Source organism: Prionailurus bengalensis, chromosome C1 (genome assembly GCF_016509475.1).
Source record: "Prionailurus bengalensis isolate Pbe53 chromosome C1, Fcat_Pben_1.1_paternal_pri, whole genome shotgun sequence".
Lineage (NCBI taxonomy): Eukaryota > Metazoa > Chordata > Mammalia > Carnivora > Felidae > Prionailurus > Prionailurus bengalensis.
The window spans coordinates 204,636,107-204,656,357 of record NC_057345.1 but is presented as its reverse complement, the minus strand read 5'-3'; the positions used below and the strand labels follow the sequence as shown (position 1 = coordinate 204,656,357).

Genomic DNA, 20,251 nt, shown 5'->3' with positions numbered 1-20,251 from the left:
GTCTCCCTCTCTCTGACCCTCCCCTGTTCATGCTCTGTCTCTCCCTGTCTCAAAAATAAATAAAACGTTAAAAAAACTTTTTTTTTAAAAAGAGATTGTTTTGAAATTACTGACTTGACAGTGCTTTGAAATCTTTCAGGAGTGTCTTGCCAGCCCACAGATTCTGAGAATTGCTCTATTAATATGGAGAGACCCCTGTAGCCAGATTTGCTCTCGATCCCTTGGCCCCCCAGAAATGTGAAAGTGGAACAGAGAGCAGCAAAGAAAACTGAACTATGGAGGGAGAGGAAAACATCCCCTGAGAGAAGCAACAAGGGAAGACTAAGTTCTTGCTTCCAGGCCCCGCGTGAGGCCCACTCCCCTTTCTGCCCTCAGGCTGCGGGAGAGGCCTTGGCCACCTTCCAAAGAATTCCTACCCAATTTTTTTTTTTTTTTTTTTTTTTTTTTTTGCCTAAATTAGTTTGAGTGTGTCTCTGTAAATTGCTACCATTAAGAACCTTGAGGGGCGCCTGGGTGGCGCAGTCGGTTAAGCGTCCGACTTCAGCCAGGTCACGATCTCGCGGTCAGTGAGTTCAAGCCCCGCGTCAGGCTCTGGGCTGATGGCTCGGAGCCTGGAGCCTGTTTCCGATTCTGTGTCTCCCTCTCTCTCTGCCCCTCCCCCGTTCATGCTCTGTCTCTCTCTGTCCCAAAAATAAAATAAAAAAACGTTGAAAAAAAAATATTTAAAAAAAAAAAAAAAGAACCTTGAGGAAGACAAAAGCTTTTTTATTTTATTCAAGTTTATTTAAGAGATAGACAGCACGAGTGGGGGAGGGGCGGAGAGAGAAAGAATCCCAAGCAGGCTCTGCATTCAGTGCAGAGCCCCAGGCGGGCTTGAACTCCACAACTGTGAGATCATGACCTGAACCGAAATCAAGATTCAGATGCTTTAACTGACTAAGCCACCTAGATGCCCCAAGGCAAAACCTTTTTTAAAAAACTGAAGTCTGGGTGGCTCAGTCGATTAAGCATCCGACTTCGGCTCAGGTCACGGTCTCATAGTTCGTGGGTTTGAGCCTCGTGTTGGGCTCTGTGCTGACAGCTCAGACCCTGGAGCCTGCTTCAGATTCTGTGTCTCCCTCTCTGCCCTTCCCTTGCTCACCCTCTGTCTCTGTCTCTCAAATATACATTAAAAATATTTTTTTTTAAGAAAAGAAGAAAAAATGATGACAAAGTTAGTTACCAGAGAATACAGACCTCAGAGTCCTAGTCCAAAGCCTGATTGTTTCTAGTACCTTGGAGCATGCAGGCCCCTAGACTATAGCCCACAGGGCAACAGAGTAATGATTCCTGGTTAGGACATGAACCACTGTCCTAGATACAGACCTCACTGCTGTGGTGCTACAACCTCCCACAGCAGATGAGATGATTGAGACCTAAGGTTTCCTCCAAAATGAAAATTTCACACCTGAAACTGGGTTGTGGGTAGGGAGAGTGAAATTGGATGATCTGTTTCTTTCACCAACCTCTTCATGGAGTGGGAAAGGGGGGCAAATGGAAGAGAATGAAGAGGTGTGAATATCACCTGCAAAAAAAGAGAGCTGTGGTAAAGGAGTTTGTGCTGGAGAGGCCCTGTGCCTGGCACCGGTGGCCCCAGGATTGAGTGGTCAGAGGCAGCTCTTTCTACATAAGTTACCACACATTGTTTCTCTTGGCTCTGATACCAGACCTAGCCACAAAAGACTGCCCAGGAATTGGCCCGGTTGCCAGAATCAGACATATGGGACAAATCAGCAGCATTACAGGAGGTCTGGCATGAGAACACTGCTTTAGACCGTGACCAAGCGAGCCCATCAGAGCCTGGTTCCAGGAGAGACTGAACACAAGGCTCATGAAGGGAAAGCCAGAGAAGCAGAAGCCAAGCTCAGCGTGAGATTAGAGAAGCCAGGGCCTGAGAATGGCTGACTGAAAAGGAAGTAACAAAATAACAATATCGCAGTGACCCAACAGCAGCTGGGACAGCCCAGCCTGAGCAGATTTTGCAGTGCTGCATAAAATAAACTGAGGGAGTCCCTGAGTGGCTTTATAAACCTGAGGTCCTTGAGAGTGCCTTAATTCTTTACATTGTCTCTGCTGGAAACCCCTAGAATCATATGGGGAGGGGTTAAGAAGCGCTGAAAGAAAGATGGGAACCTTGAGGTTAATCCAGAAAACAGAAAGGAAGAGATGAAATGAAAGCTCTATTCCTCATCAGAAGCTGGATAGGAAACCGGATTGAAGGCAGCTACGGAGAAGACAGGAAAGCAAGCAGAATCTTGGAAAAGAAGAAAACGTCGGTTTCAGGCATAAGCAGAGTCAGGTGCGTATGTGACACGTGCCTTCCATCTCAATTCTTCCTGCACACAAAGCTGGAGAGAAGAGTCTGCAACAAGGGAGGAATCTGGAAGTGGAATGGTGCAACGGGAAACTCGGATCAATGGGGCAAGGAAACTAGAGAAAAGTGAGATCAAAGGGCTTAGGGTCTCCAAGGGCCTGGGGAAAGGGAAAGGCAGTGGCCGCTTTGGAATCTCAGAGCCCGAGTAGAACCTCAAAAAGTTAAAGCAGGTCTTCATTCTTTCACTGGTTCCACAAATATTTACTGAGCCCTGACTATATGCCAGATCCTGTGCTGGCTTCCGTGTAAATAAAGGAGACAACAGTATGGCTCTTGTCCTCAAGAAGCTGGCAGTGAGGGGCGCAGGGGTGGCTCAGCCAGTTGGGCGTCCAACTTCAGCTCAGGTTATGATCTTTCAGTCTGTGAGTTCAAGCCCCACGTCGAGCTCTGTGCTGACGTCTCAGAGCCTGGAGCCTGCTTCAGATTCTGTCTCCATCTCTCTCTGCCCCCTCCCCGGCTCTCACTGTGTGTGTGTCTCTCTCTCAAAAATAAAATAAAAACATAAAAAAAAAATTTTTTTAAAAAAGAAGCTGGCAGTGAGGTGGAAGGACAGACACCAACAATCACATTTCAACATTGTGTTCACTTCCTATTGCTGTAACAAATGACACCAGACTTAGTTGCTTCAAACAGCACCCGTTTGTTACCTTACTGTTCTGAAGGTCAGAAGTCCAAAATGTATCTCACTGGGCTAAAATAAAGGTGGCAGTGGGGCTGCGTTTTTTTCTGGAGCCTCCAGGGGCGAATATGCGTTCTTGTCTTTTCCAGGTTACAGAGGCTGCCCACTTCCCTGTTCCCCTTCTGTCTTCACAGCCAGCAGTGGCTAATTGGGCTTTTCTCACATCCATCCTTCTGGTGTTAACTCTTCTGGCTCCCTCTTCCACATTTTAGGACCCTGGTGATTACATTGAGCCCACCCAGGTAACCCAGGATAGTGTTCATATTGTAAAGCCAGCTAATTGGCAACCTTAATTCCATCTGAAATCTTAATTCTCCCCCTGTTATCTAGCGTGATATTTGCACAGGTTCCAGGGATTAAGACACAGACATCTTGGGGCGCCTGGGTGGCGCAGTCGGTTAAGCGTCCGACTTCAGCCAGGTCACGATCTCGCGGTCCGTGAGTTCGAGCCCCGCGTCAGGCTCTGGGCTGATGGCTCGGAGCCTGGAGCCTGTTTCCGATTCTGTGTCTCCCTCTCTCTCTGCCCCTCCCCCGTTCATGCTCTGTCTCTCTCTGTCCCCAAAATAAATAAACGTTGAAAAAAAATTAAAAAAAAAAAAAAAAAGACACAGACATCTTGAGGGAAGGGAGGAGGCCATTATTTTGCCTACCATACTCATGATGCGTGTTATGGTAGAGATAGTTCCAGTCCCAGACTGCAAGCTGAATACAGGCTGCAGCCTCTTGCTCTCATCCCTAATGGTTAAAAATAAAAATATACAAAGGATATGAAAATGAATGTAGGAGCGCCTGGCTAGCCCAGTCAGTAGAGTATACCACTCTTGATCTCAGGGTGTGAGTTCAAGCTTCACATTGGGTGTAGAGATTAGTTAAAAATAAAATATTAAAAAAAAAAAAGTGGAGGGGCGCCTGGGTGGCTCAGTCGGTTAAGCGGCCGACTTCGGCTCAGGTCATGATCTCACAGTCCGTGAGTTCGAGCCCCGCGTCGGGCTCTGTGCTGACAGCTCAGAGCCTGGAGCCTGTTTCAGATTCTGTGTCTCCCTCTCTCTCTGCCCTCCCCTGTTCAAGCTCTGTCTCTCTCTGTCTCAAAAATAAATAAATGTTAAAAAAAAAATTAAAAAAAAAAGTGTGGTGCCTGGTGGCTCGGTCAGTTAAGCGTCTGACTCTTGGTTTCGGTTCAGGTTATAATCTCAGGGTTCGTGAGTTTGATCCCCATGTCAGGCTCCATGCTCACGGCACAGAGCCTGCTTGGGATTCTCTCTCTCCCTCTCTGCTCCTTTCCCCCTCGCACTGTCTCTGTCTCTCTCAAATAAATAAATTAACTTTAAAACAAAAAGAGGATAGATCAGCACTAAGAAAAAAATGAATTCAAGAGGAAGAAGTGAGGGAGCAAACAGCAATGGTAAGCAAAGACTTTAGTAAATTCATTCAAACTAAAATGTAGGACAAAATAGGCCCACACATACAAAGGAGGGAGGGAGGAAGAAAAAACAATAAAGGATAAGAGCGGGGGGGGGGGGGGGGGCTGGCTGGAGAGGGCAAGGGCAGTGCCTAGCCTACAGGGTAGATAAGAGAGGAGGTCACAGGGCCAAGGCCCCCAAGCACACAGGATTTGCAATTTTTTTTTTTTTTAAGTAGGCTCCATATCCAATGTAGGGCTTGAACTCACAACCTTGAGATCAAGAGTCATATGCTCTACTGATGGAGCCAGCCAAGCACCCCAGGATTTGCAGAATTTAATAAGAATGTGAAGACCTTACAAAGAAACCTGAAAACAGGGGTGCCTGGCTGGCTCAGTCAGTTGGGTGTTCAACCCTTGACTTCGGCTCAGGTCATTCATTATTCCAGGGTCATGAGATTGAGCCCCGTGTCACGTTTTGTGCCAAGCGTGGAGCCTGTGTGAGATTCTCTCTCCCTCTGCCCCTCTCCCCCCACTCATGCTTTCTTTCTCTAAAATAAAAATAAATAAATAAATATTTTTAAAATAAAATAAAGAAACCTGAAGACAAACTAAGTGATGATGTATCAAGATATAAATGAGATTCAGGACCCCCTGGGTGGCTCAGTCGGTTAAGCGACCATCAGCTCAGGTCATGATCTCATGGCTTTGTGATTGCATGGCTGTGCTGACACCTCGGAGTCTGGAGTCGGCTTCTGATTCTGTGTCTCCCAATCTTTCTCTGCCCCTCTCCTGCTTGTACTCTCTCTTTCTCAAAATAAATAAATAAACATTTAAGAAAGAAAGAAAGAAAGAAAGAAAGAAAGAAAGAAAGAAAAGGAAAGAAAGAAAAAGAGAGAGGGAAGGAGGGAGGAAGGAAGGAAGGAAGAAAGGAAGGAAGGAAGGAAGGAAGGAAGGAAGGAAGGAAGGAAGAAATTGGCCTGGGCAGAAATGCAAATCTTCCAAATTTGATAGGCCTAAAGTTACTACAGTCTTTAAAAGACCATGAAGACTACATCCAAGGTTTTCCTCCTATTGACGATATGTTCCCTTGGTTAAGGTGCTGACCACATCACTTCTCTGTAAGGTGCTGTGCAAATGAACATGAGTACAGAAGATCACATGTAATTCAACTTTCAACTGGAAAAGTTGTGAATGAACTTTTCAAAGAGGCGAGGGAACATTGGATGTCCCTCTGAAAGAAGCCACGTGAGCCTTGAGTGATGACAAACAAAAGTCATTTGCATGTAGAAGGTACAAGTTGGGGCATTCCTTTTATAAGGAATGAATACATCTATAGACCAAACCAGCCACAAGATGTTCAGATTTTGCTTAAAACAGTTTCAATAACAGTTTCAGTTTAGATGATGGTGAGTTGAAACCATACAATGATCCAACAAATGTTCAATTTCTGGAATCTGTTAAGGGTGACTCTGCGTGTATGCTTGAAATTCAGCAACTTATACTAGAAATCCTTTAAAGTGACATTACTGTTGGCAGAAGGTTTCAAAAGAGACTCCCCTGGAACTTCAGTGACTGGTTCATGGTGACCAAGTGAATTTGGATATGGAGAATGGTCAAGATCAAGAATACCTAAAGCCTAGAATAAGGTTCAAGGCTTTCCGTGGAGAAAGGCAAACCTTTGGAAGCCTTACACCTGAAATAGTCAGTACACCTTCTTCCCCAGAAGAGGAGGAGAAGTCAGTACTTAATGCAGTTGTTCTTATTGATGATTCAGGGCCAACAAAACCCAATTCAAATCCAGGGGCGCCATGCTGGCTCCGTCACTAGACAATGTGACTCTTGATCTCAGGATCGTGAGTTTGAGACCCACATTGAGCATACAGATTATTTTTATTTTTTTATGAATTATTTTTTAAAGTTTATCTATTTATTTTGAGAGAGACAGGGAGAGAGAGTGGGGGAAGGGCAGGGAGACAGAGAGACAGAGAGAGACAGAGAATCCCAAGCAGACTCCAAGCTGCCAGCACCACTCGGGGCTCCATCTCACAAGCCATGAGATCATGACCTGAGCCAAGATCAAGAGTTGGACGCTTAACCCACTAGCCACCCAGGCACCCCTAGAGATTACTTCAAAAAAAAAAATTCAGGGGCGCCTGGGTGGCTCAGTTGGTTAAGCGACTGGCTCCGGCTCAGGTCATGATCTCACGGTTTGTGAGTTCGAGCCCCACATCAGGCTCTGTGCTGACAGCTCAGAGTCTGGAGCCTGCTTCAGATTCTATGTCTCCCCCTCTCTCTACCCCTCCCTTGCTCACACTCTGTGTCTCTCTGTCTCTCAATAATAAACATTAAAAAAAAAAAAGAATTCAATCTGGGTTAGCAGATGACAGTTATTTGATACGAAGATGCAATAGTGCACCAGACAGTTTACTGGATGTTGGGGACTTTATTGCACAGTCTCATCCTGAATTTCCAAGTCTTCACTTTATTCTTGTGACTTCATTTCCAAACAGCTGATTAAAGGCTAGGAAAGACTATGTGCCATATTAGTAAGGAAAATACTTTCAACATTAAAACAAATGATTTTTATTACTTATATTTATTTTTTTTAAGTTTATTTATTTATTTTCAGAGAGATAGAGAGAGAGCATGAGTGGGATGGGGCAGAGAGAGAGGGAGAGAGAGAATCCCAGGCAGGGTCCCCACTGTCTGCACAGAGCTGGACACAGGGCTCGAACTCACAAATCATGAGATCATGACCCGAACTGAAATCAAGAGTTGGATGCTTCACCGACTGAACCACCCAGATGCCTCTTTAGTGCTTTTATAAATACATTTTGGTTTTATTCTTATTATTAAGGTCTTCCAGCCTTGGTATAGATAATATTGGACTAAGGATGAATCTTGAAATTAATATCTTTGAGTTTTTAGTTGCAGGGCTGGCTTATGGGGATAGCTTTTTTGTTTTTTAAGTAAACTCTACACCTAGCAGAGGCTCAAACTCAGGACCCCCTCCCCCCCAGATCAAGTTGCATGTTCTCCTCTTGAGCCAGCCACACACCCCATGGTGATAGCTTTTAAACATCCAGGCAACCCAATTTGTTACATGTTCACTGTTAATGTAACAACATTTATTTGCAGAAAAATGAACAAACCCCCTTTGCGATAAATGTATTTGGTAGAATTTGCACTACAGTTTGTTTTTTTTTTTTTAATTGTCACTGTTTTTTGTTGTTTTTTTTTTTCAACGTTTATTTATTTTTGGGACAGAGAGAGACAGAGCATGAACGGGGGAGGGGCAGAGAGAGAGGGAGACACAGAATCGGAAACAGGCTCCAGGCTCTGAGCCATCAGCCCAGAGCCCGACGCGGGGCTCGAACTCACGGACCGCGAGATCATGACCTGGCTGAAGTCGAACGCCCAACCGACTGCGCCACCCAGGCGCCCCTGCACTACAGTTTCTTAATGCTGCATTGACCAACAGCCATTAAGAAATTTTTTTAGGAAATTAAGTTGAAAGTTTTTCTGTGATATATACCAAAAAGTATCTGTATTCTTATTTTGAAATAGTTTGATCAGATAATAATTATTTCTCCTGTTTAGATTTTATGCCTCCTTTTTTCAAAACTTTTTTATTGTTTTTTTATTTATTTTGTTGAGAGACGGAGAGCAAGCTGGGGAGGGGCAGAGAGACAGAGGGAGACACGGAATCTGAAGCTGGCTCCAGGCTCCAAGCTGTTAACACAGAGCCTGATGCGGGGCTGGAACTCAAAACTGTGAGATCATGACCTGAGCTGAAGTTGGATGCTTAAGTGACTGAGCCACCCAGGTGTCCCCAGATTTTATGCTTCCTTTTTACTTATTGATTTAACTACATTAATAGTATCAAAAAATACAGTTTGGTTCTTTTTTGTAGAGCTGTGACCATCATAAACCAGAAATAAAAGGATATAAAGGTCAACAGTCCTTGAAAAGATGTGATACATTTTTATTATTTTTTTAAGTTTTTATTTTTTATTTATTTATTTTTTAATATTTTTTTAGGGCACTGGCTGGCTCAGTCGGTTAAGTATCTGTCCTGGGCTCAGGTCGTGATCTCATGATTCGTGAGTTGGAGCCCTGCCTTGGGCTCTGTGCTGACAGCTCTGTGTCTCCCTCTCTCTCTCTGCCCCTCCCTCTGCTCGTGCTCTGTCTCTCTCTCAAAAATAAACAAACATCCAAAATAATTTTAATTTTAATAATTTAATTTTAATTTGATAATTTAATGTTAATAATTTTATTAATAATTTTTAATGTTTATTTTTGAGAGAGAGACAGAGAAAGCACAAGCAAGGAAGGGGCAGAGAGAGAGAGAGAGAGAGAGAGAATCCCAAGCAAGCTCCGTGCCATCAGCGCAGAGCCCAACATGGGGCTCCATCTCAAGAACATCAATAAAATGACCTGAGCCGAAATCAAGAGTCAGACGCTTAACTGACTGAGCCACTCAGGCGCCCCAAGGTTTTATTTTTAAGTAATCTCTACACCCAACACGGGGCTTGAACTCACAACCCTGAGATCAAGTGTCACATGCTCCACTGACTGACTCAGCCAGGAGCCCCAAGAGCACTTTAAAATGGAGTCATTACAGTCCCTCCCAGAGACTGTCCTGATCACATTCATTCAACATAGTCTTCTAGGAGACCCACTGTATATCCTGAAAACTGTTTGAACTGCTGAACTCAAAATATATTCTACTCCAGGACAAAACCAGTCTAGAGACTCAGGAATGTATCTTGTCAGACACACTGGATCTAAGGAATGACCTCTGTAAGTGTTTGCATTTCTGCTGAACCCAAGCATTTCCTGAATGAGGTGGGCCACATCAGGAATGATAGAAAAGCTTTCTCTTCTCCCCAGATACCATGTCATCTTTGGTCACTACTCCTGATTAGTTTCCTATTACTGCCACAACAGATTTCTACGAATTTAGTGGCTTAAAATAGCACAGACTTTCCATCTTACAATTCCATAGGTTAGAAGTCCACCATGGGTCTCGCTGGGCTAAAATCCAGGTGAGAGCCGGGCTGCATTTTTTTCAGGAGGCTCTAGAGGAAGATCATCTCCTTACTCTTCCACCTTCTAGAGCCTTCTTGCATCTCTTAGATTGTAGCCCCCTTTTTGTACCTTTCTGACCCTTCTTCCACAATCCCATCTCTCTGCAACAGCCAGGGAGTTTCCCTGTGTTTATGGACTCCTGTGATTAGATTGGCCCACTGGATAATCCAGGATTATCCCCCCATCTTAAAGTCTGTAGGAACCTCAATCACACCTGCAAAGTGGCCTTTGCCATGTTAATTAACACTTTACAGTTTCCTTCCGGTAGGAAGGAAAGTTTCTCTCCAGGGGAAAACCTGTCCTTTGCCTTTTCCAATTTATAGAAGCTGCTGGCATCCTTGGATCATGGCCATATCACTGCAATCTCTGTTTCTGGCCTTACAATTTTGATTCTCCTGCCTCCCCCTTACACAGATCCTTGTGATTACATTTAGTCTACCTAGATGACCCAGAATAATCTCCCCATCTCAAAACTCTTCACTTAATCATATTGGTAAATCCCTTTTATCATACACGGTAACCTATTCACAGATTTGGGGGTTAGGACGTGAACATTTTTGGAGGGCCATTATTCTGCCTGCCACAGTCTACCTTTGCCCCCCAGATTCACATCCATCCCAAGTAAAATCACTCCATCCAAAGGTGCTCAAAAGTGTCAACCCATTACAGCATCGACTCAAAGCCCAAAATGTTATCTGAATCTCACCAACTTGAAAGTCCCAAATCTCATTATTTAAATTATCTAAAAGTATGGGTGAGGATGTGGGTATGATTCCTGGGGCATAATTGCTCTCCATCTGTGCACCTGTGAACCAACAAAAACAGTTCTTTGCTCCCAAATATAATGGTAAGACAGTCATAGAGTAATAGTAACAGATGTTCCCATTCATAAAACAGAAAATGGAATGAGCGAAGGAGCCACCAGTCCCAAGCAATGTAGCAATCCAGCCAGGAAGACTGCATTCATTAGGTTTGAAGGCCTGGGAATAATCTGTGGCTTCCGGCTCCACCCTTTGAGCCTGTGACTCCTTATCAGAATCATCGCTATTTCATGAGAGGTGGCACGTGTTTCTAGCTGAGGAGTTTCATCAGCTTGTTTCCTGCCTGTAGACAAACAATACTTTCACATTGTGAAAGTGCACAGCATGCTGCTTCATTGAGTCATTTTCCTGAATTCCTTTTACTGAATCCCTGCAGTCATGGCAGCTTTTACTTATTTGCTTTTTAATTTCTTTAGTGTTTATTTTTGAGAGAAAGCAATACGAGTGCAAACAGAGAGGGGCAAAGAGAAACGAGACACAGAATCCGAAACAGGCCCCAGGCTCTGAGCTGTCAGCACAGAGCCCAACGCGGGGCTCGAACCCACAAACCGCGAGATCATGACCTGAGCCGAAGGGGGATGCCCAATTGACTGAGCCACCCAGGTGCCCCAAATCGTTGTAGCTTTTAAAAATGTATAATGGTCTCTGGGGCGCCTGGGTGGCGCAGTCGGTTGAGTGTCCGACTTCAGCCAGGTCATGATCTCGCGGTCCGTGAGTTCGAGCCCCGCGTCAGGCTCTGGGCTGATGGCTCGGAGCCTGGAGCCTGTTTCCGATTCTGTGTCTCCCTCTCTCTCTGCCCCTCCCCCGTTCATGCTCTGTCTCTCTCTGTCCCAAAAATAAATAAACGTTGAAAAAAAAATTTTTAAAAATAAATAAAAATGTATAATGGTCTCAAGAAAGATGGTGTCACAGTGAGCAGTTAGACAGCCCTGTGTGAGGTCAGTTGTTTTGCAGGATATAGGTAACGAAAATGAAGAATGTTTTCAGTGGAAAAGAAAAAAAAAAGGACAAGACATTTGTGAGATCAAAAGTGATTGTGGAGGAGGAGGAGGAGGAGGAGGAAGGAGAAGAGGAAGAAGGGAAAGGAAAGGAAAGGAAAGGAAAGGAAAGGAAAGGAAAGGAAAGGAAAGGAAAGAAGAGAGGAAGAAAGGAAGAAAAGTAGGAAGGAAGGAAGAGAGGAAGAAAGAAAGGAAGGAAGGGAGGAAGAAAGAAATTGCCATCTCCACAAGTGTCCTGGCACTAGGATATCTTCCTTACCAATGAGCACAGTTTCATATCCTCAGCAGGCACATTTGGAGAACAGTGGAGAGGAGAGGCCATGTGGTAATGCAGCATAGTGGTGGGTGCACAGATTCTGGAACCAGACTTCTGGAGTCCAAATCCTGGCTCCACCACTTAGACATGTGACTCTGGATAAATTAATTAATCTCTCATACCTCCATTTTCTCATCTGTGCAATGGGTGTGATATCAGTGCGCACCTCATAGGATGGTTATGAGGATTGGATGAGCTCTTACTTGTAACGTGCCTGGCACATAGTAAGCTCTATATAGCCCTTTGTTGTATAAATAGTAAAATTAATAAAACAAGATTATTTGGTGGAGGGAGTGTGATTTCTAAGACAAAAAAGGTAACGGCAGGACTGGAAATAAAGTCAATGAAAGTCCTCAGAATATAAGGTTTCAGAATGTAGAGTTTCAACATAAGGCATGATATCATTTGTGGAGGAAAAAGCTATTTCTACAAGGTGTATGTCTATATGTAAATTCATAGAAATGTGTCTGGCAGGATACTTACTTCTATGGAGGGGACGACCAAGGAGAACCTCAGCATTATTTTCCATATTTGCGACCTGACCGAGAGAACATATCTGCGTGTTCTTTGTGAAATAACAAGCCAGCAACTTTTACTGAAAATCAACGTGAAAGAACAAAGTGCCCAGGAAACAGCAAGGAAGAGTGGTGGCTCTGCCATCTGGGAGTCAAGGGAAGTCACAGAAGAGATGACATGAGAATTGGATCTTCAAGGAGGCGTTGCCTGAGGAAAAGAGATTGGCTGAAGACAGGGCTGCTTGAGAATGAAATGATGGATTGAGGAAGATGGGAATTTATATTTCTGGTGTGTGTGGTTGGGTGGGGAGAGGAAGGGAGGGACGGGTCTGAGATCAGGCTGTGTGGACGGGTTATAAAGGCCTGCTGTACACACTGAGGAGGTTGAACTTTGTGGACACAACTTTTTAAGCCACCCAAGGGACATGATCACAAAAGATGTATCCTTCGGCATCCAGGTGGAAAGTAGCTGGGGAGGTGGGGATGATTGCTTAGGAACTGGTTCAGGAGGCTGTTGCACTGCCCTTCGAGAATTCTCCCGGAAGTGACAGAATAGCGTCTATGCAGGGAGAGAAAAGGGGCTTGATTTTAGAGATAGTTAGGAGGAGGCAGCAACAGTACCTGCCTCTAGGCATCGAGTCCACATTTTTTGTATTAACTGTATCCCGCTTTGGGGAATCACCTTTTTTCACTTTTAGCCCTTGTGCTTTAGGCTTGGGGCTCTGGGGATAGGACACAGGATATATAAGTCATTAACTCATTCTGTTCCCTTGGCCACCTTTCCCGGAGGAGCCCATGACCCCAATCAGGACAGTCAGGCCACCGAGACACGTTCTGAGATGTCTGGAAGCAGACTCCCTCGTGACACCAGGTGTGAGATGACAAGAACCTGGAACTGCTCAGGCTGCCGTGTGCCTGGGATGAAGTCGGCCCAAGGGAAGTCGAGCCTAGAGCTGGATCCTGGAGGCATCTTTGGAGCCCCAAAACAAGCCAAACCTTAGCCAGACGTAGTCACAAAAGTCTTACAAGCCAGTAATTTTTTTAATGCTTATTCATTTTTGAGAGAGAGGGAGAAGGACAGATAGAGAGGCAGACAGACAGAGCGTGAGCAGGGGAGGGACAGAGAAAGAGCAGGGCACAGAATCCCAAGCAGGCTCCAGGTTCTGAGCTGTCAGCACAGAGTCTGACATGGGGCTCGAACCCATGAACCGTGAGATCGTGATCTGAGCCGAAGTCAGGCACTTAAACAACTGAGCCACCCAGGCACCCCATGAGCCAGTGGCTTTTAAATTAAATTAAACTAAATTTAGCTTGGTTTAAGTCAGTTTCAGTTGTGTTTTCTGTTCAGACTAACTCTGAATTAAAAGTCTTCAGAGTGTTTCTAATGATTAGCACTGGAAGGAGGAGCATCTCTGAAATCTAGTCTCTTAGTCTCTTAGTCTCTTGCAAGAAGTGAGGACAAAAAGATGTCCTTAGCTACTGTCAGCCCCTCTTAGGGAGGATAGATGTGTCATTTCAATTTGCTAAGTTAGAAGAATCTAAGGCTTTAGAGATTCTGGAAGGGGTGGCCCAGACCAATGTGTGACTCCCTGACTTTGGGATTTTGCAGATCTCAGCTAGCAAAATTATAACGACAAATCTTAGGGTCCAAATTAGAATTGCTAAGTTTTAATTTGTTAAATAACCATAAAAGAATATTATATCAGAAAAAAATAATACTTTTACACACTCTCTGTCTCTCTTCACACACACAGAGAGAGAGAGAGAGAGAGAGAGAGAGAGAGAGAGAGTAACTGTCAAGCCAAAGATATCTCTTAATTTTTTTTTTAATTTTTTTTAACGTTTATTTATTTTTGAGACAGAGAGAGACAGAGCATGAACGGGGGAGGGTCAGAGAGAGGGAGACACAGAATCTGAAACAGGCTCCAGGCTCTGAGCTGTCAGCACAGAGCCCGACGCGGGGCTCGAACTCGCGGGCCGCGAGATCGTGACCTGAGCCGAAGTTGGCCACTTAACCGACTGAGCCACCCAGGCGCCCCAAAGGATATCTCTTTAAAACAAATACCTTGGGGGGCACCTGACTGGCTCAATCCGTTGAGCATCCGACTCTTGATTTCGACTAAGGTAACGATCCCAGGGTCCTGGGATCAAGCCCACACTGGGCTCCATGCTGAGCACGGAGCCTGCTTGGGATTCTCTCTCTCCCTCTGCCCCTCTCCCCGGCTCATGCTGTCTCTCTCTCTCTCCCTCTCTCGCTCTCTCTCTCTCTCTCAAAAAAAAATGTGAAATGAATATCTTTGGCTTTGTGAAAGACACTACACTGTACTCACTTTTCTCACTGTCTCAGGTATGTGAAAACCTTTTACCAGCAACCTGCTAACTGGCCTAGTAGAGAACCCGTGCCCTTCAGTAGAGTTTCCACCCGTCAGATGTCATCCACATCCCTGGGACAGGAAAGTCTGAACAACACAGGGTCCCAGGCCTATAGGAGGATTGCAGATCCCAGGGAAGGCCTCACTCAAAGCAGGGAGGATCTGGCAAGGAAAGCCAGACAGCAAGACCATGGAGCTCAGAGAGACTTGAGGAACATCTCCCATTCCCAGCATTGACCTAGCCCAACCAGCCCTCTCCCCAAGTCCACCGCCTGAGTAGGGACCCCCAGGAGCCCTGAGCACAGACTAGTTGCAATGCTGGGTCTAGATGAAGGTACTGGGAGAGACAGGAGACTGAACAGGCAGGTCCCCCTGCTTGGGAGCAGGAGGAAACCAGCTGGGGATTCAGCATCAACAGAGACAGGTTAGCTCAGGAGTGTGGATGCAGGCTATTCCCTGTGTCATGAGGAACAGCAGCTCATTCAGCTGAGCTCAGAGTGGGGGAAGGTGTTAGCCCACGGGTGAAGGGATGGGAGTCCCGCCCCTCCACACTCCCTTCCTAGAGCAAGCAGTCACCCACCCTGTGGAGCTGGGTTCGCAGGAACAAGTCTTTGATGAGTCACAATCCAAGCTGTGGTTGTGCGGTCAATATCAGAAAGTGCTCCAACTTTCAGTCTAAGGGGCCTGAACATCCCCCTTAAAGGGAGACTGGACGGAAGCTACTGGCTTCTAGCCAGGACCCCGGGGCAGGGCAGGAGGATAACAAGACAGAGGGAGAAAGGGGAGAGTGGACAAAGCAGGAAGGAAGGCCAGGGAAGCAGGGCCCATCAAGGCAGGCAGGAATGGACTGACAGGAGACACAACGGGAAGAGAAAAGGACTTTTTGCATCCTGCTCTGGGCTCTGATCACATACACGAAGGGTGCACACGGAGGCACACAAGAGCGCATTTCTCTGACGGTAGGCTCTGCCTTTCCACGCCTCCAACGTTAAGGACTGAGTTAGGGGTTTATGTAAAGATATACCGGGCACATTAAGGGAAGCAAAGGTTTCTAGAACCTGAATCCCATGAGGCCAGGCCTCATGGAGTCTACATCAAGAGCCAGTGACAGATTCAAAGGAGTCCTGGGACCCTCAGCAAATTGAAATTCTTGGGTCTTCGTTCTTCCACGTCTCTGCCCCTGTCCACTTTCAGACTCTGCCAATTCATCCGTCTTTCCCTGACTTTCCCACCCAAGTTCCTGAGGAACCCAAGATCTGAGCTGCTCTGAACATCTATCTCAGTGGGGCCCTGAAAGCCATGATCTCTGGCCAGTCTGCAAATCAGCTGATCTTGAACTAGGGGTCCATCAGCTAAGGTAGAGAACAGCAAGGGAGAGGCATGAGGGTCAGCTGCCTCCAGAGCAGCTGTCGAGAGCTCAGAACACTTTTATGTCTTCTCCACACCAGCTCCCCACCAGATGCATGTCCAATTACAGCTCTTGAACTCCAGATCTTTAGGTCAAGTGAGGCTGTGTGACCTGAGAGCCTACAATCCTATGCTCCTGGGGCCCAGACCTGCTCCCCACCATATCAGAGAAGCCAGAGAATGCATGACGAGTTATATGCACTATGTTGTTTATTGTCACATGTTGCCCATGGGACAGGGTCATATGGGGGAGGGGGGCCCTCAGGCAGAGAGAGATGGAAGGAGGCGGAAGTAAGAACCATCTATTTTCTGAACTCGGCTCTTCCTTCCAGCTGTTGATGGTGGGGGCTTGGCCACCAGCAGGACTCCCTCAGATGCAAGCACAGTGTTGCGTGAGAAGGTTGGGCACGGTCTCATACTTAAAAGAGTAACCACCATCTGAGGTGGTGCGGACACGTAGGGGCCTCATGGTCCCAGGGAGGGCAGCACAGCAGGGCCGGGCCCCTGGCACTAAAGAAAGGGGCTGGGCAGGGGTCGGAGGAGCCCCAGGGACCAGCAGGGGCAGGTCTGGTGGGGCAGTCAGCCCACAGCCACCGTGACAATAGTGGAAGATGAAGCTGGGAGGGTGCACGATCCACCGGTCCCAGCCCAGCTCCTGGAAGGAGATATTGAGGGCCGCTCGGTGACAGTCCGCGTGGGCAGCGGGTTCCTCTGGAGACCTCTGGAGCAGGCGCAGCGCGGCGGGAGACCAGGGCCAGGGCAGCGGGGGAGTGGAGCGGCGGGCTCTCTCCCCTCCGCCGGGCGGCCTGGCCCGAGTGTGGGCCACCAGGAAGGGTGTGGCCTCAGGCCGGGCCGAGCAGGGGCAGAGAGGGCAACGCAGCTGTAGCACCAGGACGGGGTGGGTCAGCAGAGGGAGGGCAGAGGTGGCCAGGTGCAGCACGGCCCAGCGAGAGGGGGCCTGGCCCAACGACATGGGCACAGCCATGGGGACTCCTGATGACAGCGCCAGCAGGCTCAGCAGGGGTCCAGAGCTGTTGGAGGCTGCTCTGCCCTGCCTGTCCAGTCCCGTGTGGAACCACAGGTGGGCTGATGTCACCTGGCGGCTGCGTGTGTGCTTGGACGGCTGGAACACATACGTGAAGAGGCTCTCCTCGGCCTCCTGGGTCAGCTCTCTGGCAGCCGGCTCATCCCCACAGCTGGCACCTGCAGGAGATAGCGGGAAGGGAGAGGGCAGCCCAGACTGGCGGAGCCTGGGACCCCTCCTCCTCAGCCACTCTCCTGAGTGCTCTGTCAGACTTGGGGCCCCTCTCCAGTCTTGAGAGAACCGACAGAGGCTCTCCATTTGTTTTTTCATCTCTATAGGATGCAGAAAATACAAGACGTTGCCAACTTCCCTCTGAAGTGGTTTTACCTATTAACATTCCTATCAGCAACATATATACAAGGCCCTGCCCACCCCCTACTTTCACTTGGAGCTGTTAGGCCTGAATCTCTGCTCACTGATAGTGTGAAATGGATGATAGTACTTTAGATACACAGGCAATTGTTTAGTACCTCATGTATCTTTTTACAAGTCAGAAATGTTGCACGATAAACTCTTTAAAACAATTCCGCTTGCTGGGGCGCCTGGGTGGCTTGGTCAGTTGGGCGTCTGACTTCAGCTTAGGTCATGATCTCACTGTCTGTGAGTTCGAGCCCCGCGTCGGGCTCTGTGCTGACAGCTCAGAGCCTGGAGCCGGTTTCGGATTCTGTGTCTCCCTCTCTCTCTGCCCCTCCCCTGTTCATGCTCTGTCACTCTCTGTCTCAAAAATTTAAAAAAAAACGTTAAAAAAAATTGAAAAAAATAAAATTCCGCTTGGGGCACCTGGGTGGCTCAGTGGGTTAAGCGTCCGACTTCAGCTCAGGTCATGATCTCACGGTCTGTGAGTTCAAGCCCCGCGTCAGGCTCTGTGCTGAGGCTCAGAGCCTGTGCTCAGAGCCTGGAGCCTGCTTTGGATTCTGTGTCTTCCTCTCTCTCTGACCCTCCCCTGTTCATGCTCTGTCTCTGTCTCAAAAATAAATAAACATTAAAAAAAAAAACAATTCCGCTTAAGGGGCGCCAGGACGGTTCAGTCATTTGAACTTCCCACTCTTGGTCATGATCTTGAGGTTCGTGGGATTGGACCCCGTGTCGGGGTCAGTGCTGACAGCAAGAAGTCTGCTTGGGATTCTCTCTCCCCCTCTCTCTCTGCCCCTCCCCACTCATGCACGTGCTCTCTCTCTCTCTCTCTCTCTCTCTCTCTCAAAATATATAAATAAACGTTTAAAACACACACACACAATTCCACTTAAAAAAAAAAAAAAAAGGTTAATACCAGAAAGAAAAAGGAGGGACAGGAGGGGAAGGTAAATAGCCTAGGATAGAGGGCAGGGCTTTCTAAGAAAGGTGATTGGCCAGAGGGTTACTGGAGGGGTTGTGGGAGGGGGCATGGGCTAAATGGGTAAGGGGCATTAAGGAATCTACTCCTGAAATCATTGTTGCACTACATGCTAACTAATTTGGATGTAAATTCAAAAAATAAAATTAAAGTTAAAAAAAAAGAGAGAGAGAGAAGGAAGGTGGTTGGCATCCTTCCCCAACAGGTATGCAGGCTATACTAAACAATCACGGACTAGTTGACAGACTGGGGTTAGGACTATAGTGTGACACAGATTCTGTTATAAATCTCACAAGTGATCTATTTTGCAGATAAGGAGAAAGGGTTACAAAAATGAACTACTAAGTGGCCAGGCTGGGATTCTGCCCCATCCCAGAGCCACACCAACTCACAGTGCTGCACGAGGACTAAAGCACGGGGAGGCAGGGGGTCCCCTCTGAGGGAAAGATGGGCCAGATTACGAGAAAGTCCACCTGGAAGAGGACTTTATTGGTTCAGTCAGTGGAACATGGGAACGTGCATAAGGAGATGAGGAGTCAAGAGAAAGTAGACTAATTTTCTGGAAAAGTGTCTCAACTAATCTCACTCCTGCACCTCTGATACCTTCTCAAGCCTCAGCTAATTGGGGCTAAAGAAACAAGATTCCGAGCAGGGAGTGGAGGCAGAGAAAGAAGGAAAGGTGGAAGGAAGGGGCCGATACCCAAATACCTCTGTCACTAGAGACTCTAGGCCTCCCCAATGAGTATCTCCCAAATGCCTCCTCTCAGCCTTACATCATTTCACTTAATCCTCAGACGTAGGCATTACTGCCCGTTTTAAGGTGAGGAAACGGAAGCTCAGGAAGGTTTAGTAACTGGTCCCCTGTTGCAAAGCCAGTTGAGCGGCGTGTATGGGACTCAAACCCAGACCTGTCTGGCTCCCAAGCCCACGGCGTATGTACCACACGGCTTCTCAAAGTCAAAGTCACCCTGCCAGTTCCCTGCCCTCATTACCTGTAGTTGGGAAAAGGATGGCCTGGGAGACATCCTCCTCCTCCCTGGGCTGAGAGCCCCTGTGCACGAAGCCCCCCTGGGCATGTCTTCGAGGCAGACGCCTGACTCCAGGATCCCCACTTTCCTCGGTCACTGCCGGAGGCCCCAAAGCATCCAAGAACAGGGCCCTCACCTTGGCCAGGACAAGTTCCCGGTCCAGCTCTGGCCCGGGGCAGCCATGCCCACTCTTCAGAGACAGCAGTAAGAGGAGCAGGAGTGGGGGCTGGGGCAACATGGCTCACCCAGCGGAGGGCCAGCGGTGTCCGGTGCCCTTTCTGTCAGGGTCTGCCCCCCACCCCCCCGCCTCCCGACTCTACCCTCCCATCTCAGTACCGGCCCTCTTCTACCCCTCTCATCCCAGTCTCCCCAGTCCTTCCCACGCCCTGCAGTCCAAGTTGCCCCTGCCCATGGCATTGAGACCTCCTATCTCTGACGCAGATGTCTGTGGCCCTGAGCCTTATCTCCCACTCCTGCCAGGCATGTGGGGGAGGGGGCGGGTGAGAGTTCTCACCCGGAGTGACCTGACCTACACATACAACCTACAACCCTTTCCCCCTATTCTCTCTCTCAAACACACACACACACACACACACACACACACACACACACAGCCACATCCCAGCACCCAGCACAGAGGTGACATCAGGTACAACAGGAGCCTGGGAGCTGGGGTCAGCCAGCTCCTAACAGTGTTACTCGTCGTCGGGGAGACAGAATGCGCCAGCCCCTCAGATCTTGGGCGAGGGGGGGCGGTGGCTTTCAACCAAGCAGCTGCTGGGCGGGTCATGG

General features: G+C 47.6%; 1 protein-coding gene and 1 pseudogene across 1 annotated transcript; one reads left to right on the top strand and one right to left on the bottom strand.

The window, feature by feature from the left end:
• Positions 1–1,870: 1,870 nt before the first annotated feature.
• LOC122479525 lies at positions 1,871–7,008 on the top strand (annotated as a pseudogene).
• A 9,198-nt stretch (positions 7,009–16,206) lies between these two features.
• Positions 16,207–19,771, bottom strand: INHA (inhibin subunit alpha). Its single transcript, XM_043577949.1, has 2 exons — positions 19,424–19,771; positions 16,207–17,217 (listed from the first exon to the last, which is right to left on the bottom strand). Exons 1-2 carry the CDS (start codon positions 19,695–19,697, stop codon positions 16,385–16,387), a joined length of 1,107 nt encoding a protein of 368 aa, XP_043433884.1. The 5' UTR covers positions 19,698–19,771; the 3' UTR covers positions 16,207–16,384.
• Positions 19,772–20,251: the final 480 nt, after the last annotated feature.